Source organism: Esox lucius, chromosome 2, assembly GCF_011004845.1.
Source record: "Esox lucius isolate fEsoLuc1 chromosome 2, fEsoLuc1.pri, whole genome shotgun sequence".
In the NCBI taxonomy this organism is placed as follows: domain Eukaryota; kingdom Metazoa; phylum Chordata; class Actinopteri; order Esociformes; family Esocidae; genus Esox; species Esox lucius.
Window position 1 is genome coordinate 30,203,534 of NC_047570.1, and position 16,036 is coordinate 30,219,569.

Below are 16,036 nucleotides of genomic sequence, written 5' to 3' on the forward strand. Positions count from 1 at the left end.
CAACATTTAAAATTATTTTTGGGAATCATGGATGCCACTAAAAAGGAAAGAAACCATCCAGCTTCTTATCAGCACACTTTTCAAAAGCCAGCAGCCGTGATGGTATGGGGTTGCATTAGTGCTCATGGCATGGGTGACTTGCACATCCATGAAGGCACCATTAATGCTGAACAATATATACAGGTTTCAGCAAGACAATTCCAAACCATTTTCTGCACTTATTACAACAGCATGGATCCATAGTATAAAGGGTCTGGGTGCTAAATTAGCCTGCCTGCAGTCCCGACCTGTTAACCATTGAAAACATTTGGCGGATTATGAAATGAAAAAAACAACAAAGGAAACCCTGTGTTGCACAGAAGAAATCCTATATCAAGTAAGAATGGGAATACATTTCACTTTCAAAAATACAGCAATTGATCTCAGTTCCCAATTGCTTACAGAGTATTGTTAAAAGAAGAGGTGATGCAACACAGTAATAAACATTCCCCTAAACTTTTTTGAAACGTGTTGCTGGTATCAAATTCAAAATGGGCATATTTTCAGTTTAATTTCAGTTTGTACTATTTTCAATTGAATATAGGGATTAAATAATTTATTTTACGCAGCGTCCCAACTTTTTGGGAAACAAGATTGTATATAAACAATGATCTGGGATATCTTTCTATCGTACCTTGAGGGATATAAAGTTTAGATGATATTTCAGTTAATGAAAATAAATCTCTGAACCTTCAGCATCAACCTTTTCAATTTAATAACTAAGCTTTCGATTGTGACACGACCATCACAGCGTCACAACATGCTCACATCAAGGTCCCACAATTGACAGATAAGTTATTAAAGTGAGCATTGGCACGAAGTCCGAGGTTTCATTGAGTAACTTAAGTTGCAAGTTGCCTCAGGTCCTCTTACAAACATTCAGTTTAAAATAGTTTGAAATGTTGTGGAGACAAATTGAAAAACTTAACTGAAATATTGCATAGATTGAAAAAACTAAATTAAATTGTACAATTTTTTTTATTAAGGTGTGGAAAAAGTGTATGCTCAAATCATTAAAAGGATTTTCGCGTCCGATCTTGCCTTCCAAAATGTCTTCGTTCAAACACGTTTTTTCCATGTTCGCTTCTTATTATGATTACAATTTCTTCCCACCTTTGTTCGAGTCATGTTTTCTCAAAACCACGTTTTAAGCCTCTATTGGCGTGGAGGCGGGGCTTTATTGGGCATTGATTTCTCATACCAGATTATCCATGAATCACACCATTATAAGGTAAAAATCAGAGCCTTTCCATGCACTGCTTTCCAAAGGAAATCTGTGGAAAGAAGTTTAAAATTTTTATAAACTAAGCTAAATGTGTACATTTAAACAGAATAATAAACTGTTATTCCCAGGTTGCATCGACGTCACTGTTGCCATGGTCACAGACACAGATATTGATGAAAATTACACGCAGTGTTTTAAACTTAAAAAAGGTACTCTGAAACATCAAAATTTGTGGAAACTGAATTGCCACAAACTTTTGCTGGAGAATTAAAACGCATCCTCTTGAAAAATATTGAAACAATACATGGTTTGTTTGTTTGGTTTATGCAAAACCTTGCCAGAAACTGGCAGCACTACTGGAAAAAGCATTGAAAACACACATTGCTGTCTTTTTTAGTGTTTCCAATTGAAAATTCATTATTGAATTTTAATTTTGTCTGACAGTTTTTATATTCCTTCATCATGAATCTGTGATATCTTATCGACATTACCACACATGTAATACTAATATGTTGCTAATGGGTCTTAAGTTCGTTTTATAACATTTTCATTTCATAACATTGTGTTTCAGAGTAGTTCCTGTGAGTTTTCATTCAAACCTTTCAAACACTAGACATCAGCTTAGTTGCCCTACTTTTCCTGGATTCATAACACAAGCGTGGTGAGTTTCTATTCTTCACAGTGTACTATAGGAGCACTAGGAGCCTTTTGGTAGGTAGGCAGCGGTTAAACCCAATTTGTCATCTCAGACCTGCGAGTAATAAGCTCCCTGTAGATCTCAGCAGGACTGTTCTGCTGGAGCATTTGCAGGTGGGTCCGTGGGTTTAGGAGTGCAGGCGCGCGCGCGCGTCTGTGCGTCTCCTTTCAGATCTCCCCACCGACACGGACCTCCCCTATGCCCGGGGGTTTGGACTCGACAGGTTTTACTGTATTTTTCCATTCTGTGTTACCGTTTTACAGTCTCTCTGTCTCCTGTAATTTCTTATTCCACTGACGCCTGAGGCCCTTTATGCAGCCTGGGTTGGACAGCCTTGCCGCTACGACACACAGCAGCCAGACAGAGAGAGACCCGCAGATTCGCTGCGTCAATGTGTAGCAAAGAGCTCCCACACAGTCTCAGACGCTCTCACGCATGCCCGCACACGCATGGCACATGTGTGAACACACATGCTTGCGCCTACGCGGACGCAGACACCCAGAAACAGACACACACATACCCACATAGATAGACAGACACAAACACACACACACAGACACACACACATACACACACAGGCACACAAAAAAACACAAAGACAGACAGACACAAAGACACACGCAGACACATACAAGACTGACATTCACACACACACTCACACACTTACTCACTGATAAAACTGATATAGTGCAGCAGTAAAGATGTATGAAATAAAAGGATTTCAAAGAGACAAAAATCGGGATGAAAGCAGATGTCCAATGAAATTCTGTCATTTTTACCCATACATTTCTGTTTTATTACCATGCATTTAAATTTTACTACCAAGCATTTCAGTTTTTATTACCATGCATTTTAGTTTTACTACCACACATTTCAGTTTTACCAACGTGTATTTCAGTTTTACTACAGTCCATTTCAGTTTAACCACCATGCATTTAAGTTTTACTACTGTTCATTTCAGTTTTACTACCATGCATTTCAGTTTTACTACTATGCATTTCAGTTATATTATATGCATGCAAATCTGCAGTCTGCAATTGTGAGCATATATTGTTAGTCATCCAACAGAATTAAAGGAAGGAATTAAATAGAAATGAAAAATATAAATATAAATCACATAAAAAAATATATATTTATGTGTTTTAATGATTGTGATGTGATGATTTAAAGTATTTTTTAAACCTTCACTTACATACTTAAGAGGCTCCAATCAACTGTGATGAATGTACAGAGAAGGTATATTGTAAGGGAGAATGTAATGAATGCTTAACAACCTACTCCGTTAGCTTAGCATTCCACACATTTGCTAAAATACATTTTGAATACATAGGTGTTATGTAGCTGGGTTCCATGTTGAACACAGCTACATAACACCTATATAGGTCAAGGAAAATGAAGAGGCAACCATTGCTGGTAACTGACAAAACCTACCGTAGGAACCTAGGTAATTAGGTCGAGCTAGCTGACCAAAGCTGACAAAATGTAATGTTCAATGAGCAAGCACACAAGCCACCTTAATGGTTGTGACCCTGAGCAACTGGTGGTCTAGATGGCTGAAAGGCTGAAAGGACTTACCTAAGGACTGACCTACAACAACAACAAAAATGTGGTAGGTCAAGCAAGCAACAGACCAGCTTTCCTACTAATAAGCTACCTAATGGTCAGTTACATAAGCATTAACACTGTCTGAAGCTCATCTGGACTAGCATGTACATTAATGGCTTGTGAGTTGGTTGGCCTACAAACTAGCTGAAAGCTTTGCTGACAGTGTCAATGTGTGTGTCTGTGTGTCACAGTGAGGTAATGCAAGGCTGAGATTAAAAGCTTCGAACAAAAGCACTTCTGGGGCTAGATGCTATGAACAGAAGACAAAGGGCAGTGATCTGTGTTGTGTTGGTCAGTGCACTGGTCACATTTGACTCAGTGGTAACGGTGTTGAGCTCACTGATCAAACGCCAAGGGTATGTGTGTGTTTGTGTGCATCGCTGCGTTTGTGCTTTGCCCACCCGTGTGTTTGGTGTCACAGAGATGGCTGCCCATCCATCCAGACAGCCTGTAGAGATGAGCAAAGCCTTATGAGCACCCTAAACACACAAGCACACAAGAAGTTTGTTCTAATGATTTATACTAAACTAATTAGCCGTTAGGACATGAAGGGTTTTCGACTGACACGCTGAGTCCATTGCTAGGGAGAAGAGAAGCATTGTCAGCTTAACGCTACACCTCTTTAGCACGCTAACAGAAACATGAGCTAGCTAGAGTTTGGGTCGGCTGTGTAAAGTACTGCGCTTCCGGGTTTCACCACAGCATGACCACAATACTCTCTGTAATACACAAATAAACACACACATATGTGGATGCAAACACTCTCTATTGGTTATTCTCTCTCTCTTATCTGTCTTCTCTCTCCTTCTCTCTCTCTTTCTCTCATCTCCCTGGCCTGGATTGAACCTGTTGGCCTTCATACAACACACACACACACACACACACACCACTCTGGTCTTAGAACTAACTGCTGATTTCATGACATACCTAAGAGGAAAATATTTTTTTAAAGAACTGAACACACACAAAACAAACATGTCATTTGTTTCGTTGTCATCTCATCGTCCCCACACACACACATTTTCACAAAGGGGCCAAAACCAGAAACAGCCACCCTGTAAAGTCAACCGCAAGAATCCATTCATCTGTCTATCCACACAAACACACTGGTGCTGTTACAGCTCCTAGTTTCCTAGTTCCCGCACACACACACACACACACACAGAAGCACAGACACACTCACACACACACATGCAGACACACAAACCAAACACAGGAAATGGGATGCTGTCACTAGCAGGATATTGCTTCAACTACTGTCACCCCTCCTCACCTTCCTCTGTCTACTCAAACTCCTTCTCAACTGCCCTCCCTCTCTCTCCATCCATCCCTCTCTTCCTCTCTCGCTCCCCCCATCACTCGACCTCTCTCTCCATCCCACCCTCTTCATCTCTCGCTCCTCGTCCCTCTCTCGCCATCCTTCTCTACATCACTCTGTCGCTGTGCCTCTCTCTCCAATTCTCACACAACTCAGAAAAAGCAGTGGGCCCAGCTGTTTTGATTAGCACCAATAAGACAATAAACACAGGAATCAACCAACCCTAACCCCAGCCATCATACACAGGCATATCGTATAGTACACCCACATTCACAGAGGCCAGCTCTATACTGCAGAACAGTGGGAAAAGCAAAAGGAGAGAGCAAGAGGGATTGTACCTTTTTATGAGCCTGTGATTGTAGTATAGCTCAAAGTGGGTCACACACACACACACACACACACACTATTAGAGGAGCACAAAGAGCGGGAGTGTTCTCGTTCAAGTTCACTACACTAAGATCACCTAATGCAGCGAGTCCATTTATAGTAAAGCATTGTACGTAGCTGACACAGAAGCATTAGGTTCAAAGTGTATTGTTATGTTACAGAACTGTACCAGGCACCTAAAGCAGAATAATTACAATGATTCCATAAGACATACTTTATGACATACTTTATGCAGGTGTGATGTAAATGTGTGTTGTGCATTAACCCCCAGATGCATGTGCTCCCACCACACTACAGAGTGTGGAGAAGGGGATGCAGCCACCAATGAGCAGTTCAAAGGTCAGGGTCCTTGTTCACGGAAAAGGAGCACCTGTGAATTTGATGTCCAGTTGCCAACTTGTTTTAACACCAAATGTTTTTCCGTAATAGCACTGGGTTCAAGAGGCCGCCTCAGAATAGCATACTCCTTTCCAAGACAGGAAACATAACGGCACACAGCGGACGTTAACAGTGAAACTTTCCACTTTATACTTCAAACAATGACAGTCCTCTGACATTATTGCACATCATTGCATGTGTGATCGAACAGTAGGCCAATGTACATCAAAGCCTTTTTCACCACCCAGGAGAGACGGACAGGACAGTCTCTGAGATGATGACATTAGAGTGGGTTTGAACTGGCTGGGTTTCCAAAAGGGGGAGAGATATTGGTCGAAGGGGTCTCCTGTGAAACAACACCATAGGCAGAACAACACCCGAAAACTGAAATCACTTAATACTGACACAAAACATCCAAAAACACTATGGCCGAGAGATGAAGAGGGGTTTGAAGAGATGGACGGTTATGTAGAATGAGAGGCAAGGAGTAACATATTTTGAAGGGAGAAAAAGAGCGAGTGGGAGACAGAAAGGGAGGCATGGAGAACTGGAAGGGAAGGAGAAAGAAGGAGTGAGGAAGAAAGGTAGGGAAAGAGAGAGAGAGGGAGAGAGAGGGGGAGGGAGAGGGATAAAGAGAGGGAGGGATGTATGGAGGCAGGAAGAATGGTAGGGAAAGAGGGAGGGAGATTAGAAAGAGAGAGGGAGGGAGGGAGGGCGGGAGGAATTAGAGCAGGAGGGATGGAAGGACAGGAAAGCAGGCAGCGTGGATAAACAGATCCCGATCGTGTCAGAACATGCTGCTGAAAGCAGAGACACCAGAATGGGAGGATGAAGGACAAACAGCTCAAAGAGAGGACGCGGATTGGGTGGACCGAGCCAGGGAATGACCGAGCAGGGTGAACAGTGTGTTTGGATGTGTGACATGCCACCAGGGTGTTGGTTAACGTGAAGGGACACACCCACACCCACACACACACCACACACACACTCACACCCCACACACTCACCACACACACACACGCACACTCTCCCACTCACCCACCCCCCCACACACTCACACCACACACACTCACTCACACTCACACCACACACACACCCACACACACAGTTACTGTTAGATCTTTATCTAAGGAGCTCATTCCATGGCTGCAGGCAGGAATACACAGTAGAAAAAATGAAAAGGCTTAAAAGCAGAGGAAGCCAAGCTTCCTCATACAGACAGCCTCTCACACACACACACACACACACACACACACCGACACACCAGGTGAGTTTATCACTGCATGCCATCTAAGCTTTCTGAAAGATCCTTGTCATAAATTAGAGGAAACTTTTATAATGGAATTTCCAGGTGAACAAAAAGAGGCCCCACTGTAATTCCAGTCCCACTGAAGACAAGAGGTAGGTGGTTGTGGAGGATACAGGGAGGGGGACATCTCTGCCCCAGCCCAGCATGGAGACTAGGAGCTCACCTTCAGGCAATGCCGGAATGCCATTCCACAGGCCAGATACACAGGGAATGGAGATTACGTGCCGGAATGCTACTATGTAAGCCGGTGCGTCTCTGTGCATAATGCTACTAATATCCCAACCAAGTTCACCTACGCTATAGCAGATATATCACACACGCACACACATTTTCACATACATTTACTAACATTATCCCCTAGCCCTAACCAAAGCCTAAAATAGCCTACTTATTATCCTAGTGCGGAAATACAAAATGCCTGATCTGCCATGAGGTACTATACTACTGGAGACCTGTGATTTCTACACTGTGTCGCCCTGTTAAGTCTGTCACTGCCTTCCATCTGCTACTTCAGGAGCACGACCACACACTTAAAATTCAACACTACTGTTGTTTGCTCCTTGGGGTTTAAGGCCGGGTGTCTCTGTAAAGCACTTTTTGACAACTGCAGTTGTAAAAAGGGCTTCATAAATAAATTTGATTGATTGATTGATTGACTTACAGACATACTTCTGTAGGGTCCTATCTGCGGAGAGTGTGTGTGTGTGTGTGTGTGTGAGTGAGTGACTGCAGATGTGTGTTTGTACACAGACTAGGCGGGTTGAAATGTCACCTGCTTATCCTTTTTAGGACAGGAATATCAGAGGTCACCAAAGGTCACAGACAGACTATTTTTCGCATTCATGCACATACACACACACACACACACACAGTTGTCATTACTCACCCACGGTATCACAAGGCTCATCTTTGTGCACGCAGAAGTCAGTCCTGTAAAGACACATCAATAACAGTGTTATAACAGTAGTCAATCCTGTAAAGATTCAGTTGCTCTGCAGTTGGTCAAACTGTCAACAAACTATCACACGCGAAGCTGACCTCAAATGTAGCGCTATGGACATGAAGTGGTTTAGGCATGGCTAGACACAGATTTTGGGTCGGTTAGGCACAGACCCTACTACTGGTTAAGATAAGGGTTGGGGCGTGGAAGATGTTCCAAGATCTGCCCTGCAAGGTATTTCATTCCTCGGTGGACAAGAGATACAAAGGAATCCTAAAAAAGATTTACATTTGTACTGTCCTTGCATGCGTTAAATATGTTGTGGATAATCATTTTGTTTAACCTATGTTTTCAGCATTACCTTGTTCATTACCCGGGGAAAGAATTCTGCCTTTCCTATTAATGCATCTGCCTTGACTAACTGATGGATTTGTCATGGAGCTTATCACTGATGAGTAAGGTTAATGAACACTATGCCTGGAGGAGACTTGCCAGCCTAAGGACAACTGGCATGTCTCATGCCCGGATGCATTTCTCCTCTCTCTGTATAAACACTGAATTGACTTGTCTTTTCTTAAGTCAGATCTCTGCAAAGGTAGTCAACTTCTTCTTCATATATGCATATTCAGCTCCGGAAAAAATGAAGAGACCACTGCACTTTTTTCTTTCCTTTCCAAAAAAGTCGAAAAGGAAAGTTTTGAGTGAGGAACAGAAGTGTTAAAATTAAGAGACCACTGCAAATTGAACGCTTCTGTTCCTCACTCAAAACGTTCCTTTTCATCTTTTTTGGAAAGGAAAGAAAAAGGAGCAGTGGTCTCTTAATTTTTTCCGTAGCTGTATGAATAAAGGTACAATTGTTGTTATATAGACAATGTCTAGAATTTCCATAAAAATGGCAAATAGGCAAATGAATTTGAACCACCATGACTTTCTTTGTAAACTCGGCCAATGCTTTCACAGCACTCTAACATTTCCATATTGTGAGCCACTGTTTAGTTACTTACAGGGATCAATGGGATGTAGCAGCAAATATGCGAAGCAATGCTTTGAGACATGACTCAAGTACAGTGTTTCACCAATGCGGCATGCAGATAAATAAAGACATAATCAATTATATGTACATTTCCAAATAATCTCAATAATACTATAAGCACATTTGTCACACACTGTGTTCCAAAAAAAGAAATGGTTCATTCAGAAATCATTCGTAGATTCTTGGCCAACAATGTCACTGCCATAACAGAAATCGCTTATCCATTGTTGTACAGACTGCGGAAGAACAAATGTATTCATGCTCACCGGAATTATGTCATAAACAATAGAATGAATTCTAGTTGACCTCCACAGCACATGTAGTTGACGTCTACAGCACATGTAGTTGACATCTACAGCACATGTAGTTGACGTCCACAGCACATGTAGTTGACATTCACAGCACATGTAGTTAACATCTACAGCACATGTAGTTGACGTCTAAAAAAACATGTAGTTGACATCTACAGCACATGTAGTTGACGTCTACAGCACATGTAGTTGACATTCACAGCACATGTAGTTGACCTTCACAGCACATGTAGTTGACCTTCACAGCACATGTAGTTGACCTTCACAGCACATGTAGTTGACGTCTACAGCACATGTAGTTGACATTCACAGCACATGTAGTTGACATTCACAGCACATGTAGTTGACCTTCACAGCACATGTAGTTGACGTCTACAGCACATGTAGTTGATATCTACAGCACATGTAGTTGACGTCTACAGCACATGTAGTTGATATTCACAGCACAAGTAGTTGACGTCTACAGCACATGTAGTTGACATCTACAGCACATGTAGCTGACGTCTACAGCACATGTAGTTGACATTCACAGCACATGTAGTTGACGTCTACAGCACATGTAGTTGACTTCTACAGCACATGTAGTTGATATTCACAGCACAAGTAGTTGATATTCACAGCACATGTAGTTGACGTCTACAGCAAATGTAGTTGACGTCTACAGCACATGTAGTTGACATTCACAGCACATGTAGTTGACGTCTACAGCACATGTAGTTGACGTCTACAGCACATGTAGTTGACGTCTACAGCACATGTAGTTGACATTCACAGCACATGTAGTTGACGTCTACAGCACATGTAGTTGACGTCTACAGCACATGTAGTTGACGTCTACAGCACATGTAATTGACTTCTACAGCACATGTAGTTGATATTCACAGCACAAGTAGTTGACGTCTACAGCACATGTAGTTGACGTCTACAGCACATGTAGTTGACGTCTACAGCACAAGTAGTTGACATCTACAGCACATGTAGCTGACGTCTACAGATAGCACTACTACAGACAATCCCTAAAAGCATATTGTATTCTCTCAACAAGCTGAAACACTCTCGTTTACAGGTGGAAATGTACATTTAATGTATAATTGCACTACAGAAAATGCGTAATTCAGTGAAGGTGAATATTGTATTAGGCTATGTGAGCTTTAATCTAGATTGGAAATACTACTGGGAACTTCAAGCTGTGCGAGGGCCAGAATGTGTAGTTGTTGAGAAAAGTAAAATGTGTACAAAACTAGAGAAAACAGCTGCTTCACTGAGGTTGGTATCCAGTAATCTCCACACACTTGCTGCACTCTGAAAAAAACATTGGCATTAATATTACGGCATGCTCTGTCACAATATTACTGTAACGGGGGAATTTACTGTACTCTTCCATGTTTAAAAGCTGTGTTTCTGTCTGAGAATGTTGTGGGCCGTACCCCAAAAAATCACAGCCGTGAAAAAATATGAATGTGACTAGGGTGATCACTGGCCAGCTCATCAGGAGGATGATGTCATGAGTCTCCTGAGCCATTTCAATCTCACTGCTCCAAAAGTGGAAGTTAGCTGCCATTTACACCAGCATTCTGTTACCTACACGGGTTACCCCAGCATTCTGATACCTACATGCGTTACACCAGCATTCTGTTACCTACAAAGATTACACCAGCATTCAATTACCTACAAAGATTATACCAGCTTTCTGTTACCTACACGGGTTACACTAGCATTCTGTTACCTACACGGGTTACACCAGCATTCTGTTACCTACTCGGGTTACACCAGCATTCTGTTAACTATACAGGTTACACCAGCATTCTCTTACCTACATGGGTTACACCAGCATTCTGTTACCTACACAGGTGACACCAGCATTCTGTTACCTACATGGGTTAACATACAATGTCCTGTGACTCATTAATCTATATATACAGCAGTCAATGCTGGACAAAGAGCTAGCAGCTAGTGGTCCTAGACAAACATTCCTTGGCTCCTTTGCTATGGCACAGTCACACACACACACACACACATCTTATAATGGTTACCATGGGGACCGGCTGACCCTTCTAAGGCCCATTCCAGTACATGCAGGAGACAAGTCAAGAACTTGCTTTCTCAACAACCAGGACTCTTATTATCTCTATTGTCAAGCAGCCAACTGACATGGTAAGAGTCCCAAATGGTACCATATTCCCTACATAGTGCATGTTTTTAGCCTTACGGGAATAGGGCACCATTTGGAGGTGTAACAAATGCTTCCTGTTCACACTGCAATTGGGAACTTATGAGAGGGACATCAGTTTAATAAACGGTGGCAGTGTGCCAAGCCCAGTACCTGAGTTCGGAATAGAAGGTTCCTGGGGTATACAAAAATAACATGTCTTACAGTATGCAACACTTACAGACAATAGTGAGCTTGAATGAATGCCAGGATTTCATACTTGTCTCGGTTTCAATCTTAAGAAGGAAAGCAGGAAGTGATAGAGGTTGTCTGTGAGTATGGGTGTACACACCAGTGTCTTTATGTTATTGCATTGCCATCTGTATGCAAAGTTATCTCAGGCCACTGCTGGCTGCTAGCCTTTTTTTTTAGGTTTGGGGCTATTTTGTAAGATTCTAGAGAAGTTCATAATTAGAGTCAGGGTGAAGCTTAGGTATTAAAAGTAAGGTTTAGGATTAAGCTAAGTAGTTAACTAGGTTTACATTCTGGGGTTACGGTATTTCTGTGGTTACGGTTAGGGTTAAGTTTAGTGTTAGGATTAGGGGTTAGAGAAGAAAAGTTATTTTAATTTAAAAACATTTTTGTCCCAAAATGTCCTCACAACTAAAGCAAAGCAGGACTGCGTGTGTGTGGGTGTGTGTGTGTGTGGGCTAGGTGTACAGCAGCACTTCCGCATCTGGATCCCAGCCCCAATCAAAATCTACATGTACAGCCTGTACACACACACACACATACACACACACACAGAGCCAAGATCATAACATGCTGTCCAGATCTAAAGCATGGCTTACATCACAGGGATGTGTGACAACAGTGCGTGGACATGATGGAACAACATTGTCTGCTTTCTTAAAGGAACACAACAGAGTTTATCCGGAGCACAACTGAATGGCTGCTTTTTGGGAAGGTCTCCAAAGACCGACCACACCTCTACAGAGGGTGGATAACAAAACACTGATAATGACCCATCTGTAAGGTCAGGCTTGGTTCAAACCAGAGACGCCTTCTAACTCCCTGTTAACAAGCCTGAGCCAACGCACACATACGCAGAATCACACACACACACAGGCACAACTTTGTATTCACGTGTTTACACACACACACAAAGATGCAGATACACACAAAGAAACACGTGTGTATATAACACCCCATAATGACATGTTAAAACATAAAAATAAATCTATTTAAAATCAGTTGAATCTCACGTACATACATATTCAGACCCTTCATTCAGTACTTTGTAGAAGCGCCTTTGGCTGTGATAACAGCTTAGAGTCTTCTTGGGTATCCCTCTACCAGCTTTGTACATCTGGTTTTGGGCAGTTTCTCCCACTCCTCCTTGCACATCCTCTTAATCTCAGTCAGACTGGATGGAGAGCATCGGTGAACTCCAATCTTCAGTTCTCCCCACGGATGTTCAGCGGGGTTCATGTGCAGGTTTTGGCTGGGACACTGAAGGACATTCACAGACTTGTCCCGAGGCCACTCCAGCATTGTTTTGGCTGTGTGCTTTGAGCTGTTGTCATGTTGAAAGATTAATCTGCGCCTCAATCTGTGGTCCACTGGGATCTGGATCAGGTTTTCTTCAAGGACCTCTCTGCATTTTGGACTGATTCTTCCTCCTTCAATCCAGGCATTTCTGTCAATAGCACTACAAATATCAACATGACCATAAGAGTTGCCAAATCAGTTGTCTTCTAAACCTCCTAGAATTATTGTGTGTCTGTGTGTGTGTATGTGTGTGTGTGTATGTGTGTGTGTCTGTGAATATGCATGCGTGTTTCCATGACAGTGAAGTCCTCTTATTACAGACTGAACAGGTAAATTTTAATGGTAACCCAGAGATTTGGACAAGAACCGTGACCAGGTGGTGAGGACGGAACAGAGAGGTGTGATTTTTGTCATCCGAAGCGGACTGCTGCACTGATCCTGCCTCTTCTGTACATACGGAGAAGACGATCAAAACAGCTGTCCTAGCACGGACTTGTAAACTCGTTCATTAGTAGAAGTTTAAATTAGTTTGTCCCGGTCCCTAAAACATTAACTTCAATTCTGTGCTCACCAACAACAGCCTGAGTTAGAGCCTGGCAGTCTGAGATAGAGCCTGTAAGCTTGAGATGGAGCCTGCCAGCCTGAGATAGAGTATGGCATTCTGAGATACAGCCTGGCAGCCTAAGATAGAGCCTGGCAGCCAGAGATAGAGCCTGGCAGCCTGAGATAGAGCCTGGCAGCCTGAGATAGAGCCGGGCAGCCTGAGATAGAACCTGGCAGTGGCAGCCTGAGATAGAGCCTGGCAACCTGAGCTTGAGCCTGGCATTCTGAGATAGAACCTGGCAGTGGCAGCCTGAGATAGAGCCTGACAGTGGCAGCCCGAGATAGAGCCTGACAGTGGCAGCCCGAGATAGAGCCTGACAGTGGCAGCCCGAGATAGAGCCTGGCAGCCTGAGATAGAGCCTGGCAGTGGCAGCCTGAGAGAGAGCCTGGCAGTGGCAGCCTGAGATAGAGCCTGACAGTGGCAGCCCAAGATAGAGCCTGGCAGCCTGAGATAGAGCATGACAGTGGCAGCCTGAGATATGGCACCACCTATACACTCCCCTCTTCCCGCTTTCTTTCTCACCACCCGGCCCCGGCCACATCTCCCACTAAATCCTAACCGAAAGCGAAGGGTTGCAGCTCTGTATTGCTACTCTGTCTGCATGGACCGTCTGTGTCTGCCAGGTAAAGTAATGAAACTTTCTAGGTCTGCCAGGTAAAGTAATGGGCTGTCTTGTCTGCCAGGTAAAGTTGAGCTATGGAGGGTTGCAAGGGAAGAGTAGGAGAAAGCGAAAGGGAGATTTGAGGAAGAGTGGGTGGGGGGGGGGCACAGCAGGCTGACAGTTCTGGGACAATCAATATTATCTGGTGAATATTTATGAAAAAAGAAAAAGGACAGGTTCTGACAGGTCTTCCAAGGATAGAATTCTTAGCAAACTGCACCATATAAAACAGTAAGACGTCTGTCTGGTTACGATGCCTCCCAATTCCCAACAGTATCCAACTAGTGGAGTATCAGTTACATACTTATCCAGGCAGCATCCAGGTAGACCACCGCAGACAGATACCGGTACAAGCCAGTTTGCCATGTCATGTTATCTTTTGAGAGGCAGGTAATGAGATGTTGGAGACAAGGAACTTTACAGGCTCTGCATAGCGATTACCTGTCTCCTATCTGAGTGTTAAAGTGCCGCAGACACACACACACACACATCCCTGACAGACACACACGCACACCCCCGACACACAGCCTTTAGCGAGGACAGAAACCTGAGCGCTACGTAGCGCGCTCTAATTTGCCCACATATCTCTTCTCTCAACTCCTCCACCTCTTCCCTGTCCTCTCCTGTCCTCCTTACTGCTGGCTGGCGGCGCTCTGAAACAGACAGATTTGGTCCTATACACTCCTGTCTTCACAGAGAAGCCCTTCTGAGTGCGGCCGGGGGATCAGATGCTCCAAACCACCCCCCTACAAAACAAAAGCCTTCTCTGTTTTGACCACTCACCTCCGCTCCCCCCTTCCCTCAGGGCTTAGGAAGACAGGATATTATCTGACAGAATACATGCGTGCTTGTTTAAACCAAAGGAATCCTTTTACCTCCCGGCCCAAATTAGAACAGCTCCTAGTACCTAATACAGAATTTGGAATGTGTAGTGTTATATGCCAGACAAATGTGTGTGTGTGTGTGCGTGCGTGCGTGTGTGTGTGTGGATGCAAGCGTACAAGAGCGATGTCAATGGGCTAACTGTTTAACTGATTATGGACCATTTCTAAGCTACTAAGAGGGACACCCAAGTCTGTTCCTGTGGGCCATACGGCATACCTGGACAGGACAATGTAGGGGAAACAAAACAGGAAACAGACAGTGGGAGAGGGGGGAGGGGGAGGGGAGAGGGGGTAGGGGGAGGGGAGAGGGGGGAGGGTGGTAGAAAAGAAGTGACAACATGCAAAGACAGGAAAAACAGCAAGACAGAGTGTAAGAAGGGTCAGAGAGACAGAGAGAAGAGTGGTACCGAGACGGGGGTCGAGAAAGAGACGAAGAGGGACGGAGACGGGGGTCGAGAAAGAGACGAAGAGGGACGGAGACGGGGGTCGAGAAAGAGACGAAGAGGGACGGAGACGGGGGTCGAGAAAGAGACGAAGAGGGATGGAGACGGGGGTCGAGAAAGAGACGAAGAGGGACGGAGACGGGGGTTGAGAAAGAGACAAAGAGGGACGGAGACGGGGGTCGAGAAAGAGACGAAGAGGGACGGAGACGGGGGTCGAGAAAGAGACGAAGAGGGACGGAGACGGGGGTCGAGAAAGAGACGAAGAGGGACGGAGACGGGGGTTGAGAAAGAGACGAAGAGGGACGGAGACGGGGGTCGAGAAAGAGACGAAGAGGGACAGAGACGGGGGTCGAGAAAGAGATTAAAGTAGAGAGAGATTTGTAGAGAGATAGAAACAGAGATATAGAGACAGAAACAGACAGAGGTATAGAGAGATAGAAGTAGAGAGAAAGGTTGACAGAAATAAGAGGGACATAGAAAGGGAGACAGAAAGACTAAGTAT

The 16,036-nt window shown here is 43.8% G+C and overlaps 1 protein-coding gene across 2 annotated transcripts in view; it reads right to left on the reverse strand.

Annotated features, from left to right (window-relative positions):
* adamts17 (ADAM metallopeptidase with thrombospondin type 1 motif, 17) overlaps nt 1-16,036 on the reverse strand; it is a 113,408-nt gene that overhangs the window by 68,200 nt on the left and 29,172 nt on the right. For both annotated transcript variants that reach the window (XM_010876778.3, XM_020053303.2), the window contains exon 7: nt 7,845-7,888. In XM_010876778.3, coding sequence (XP_010875080.3) covers nt 7,845-7,888 — 44 coding nt within the window. The remainder of the gene's footprint in view (nt 1-7,844; nt 7,889-16,036) is intronic.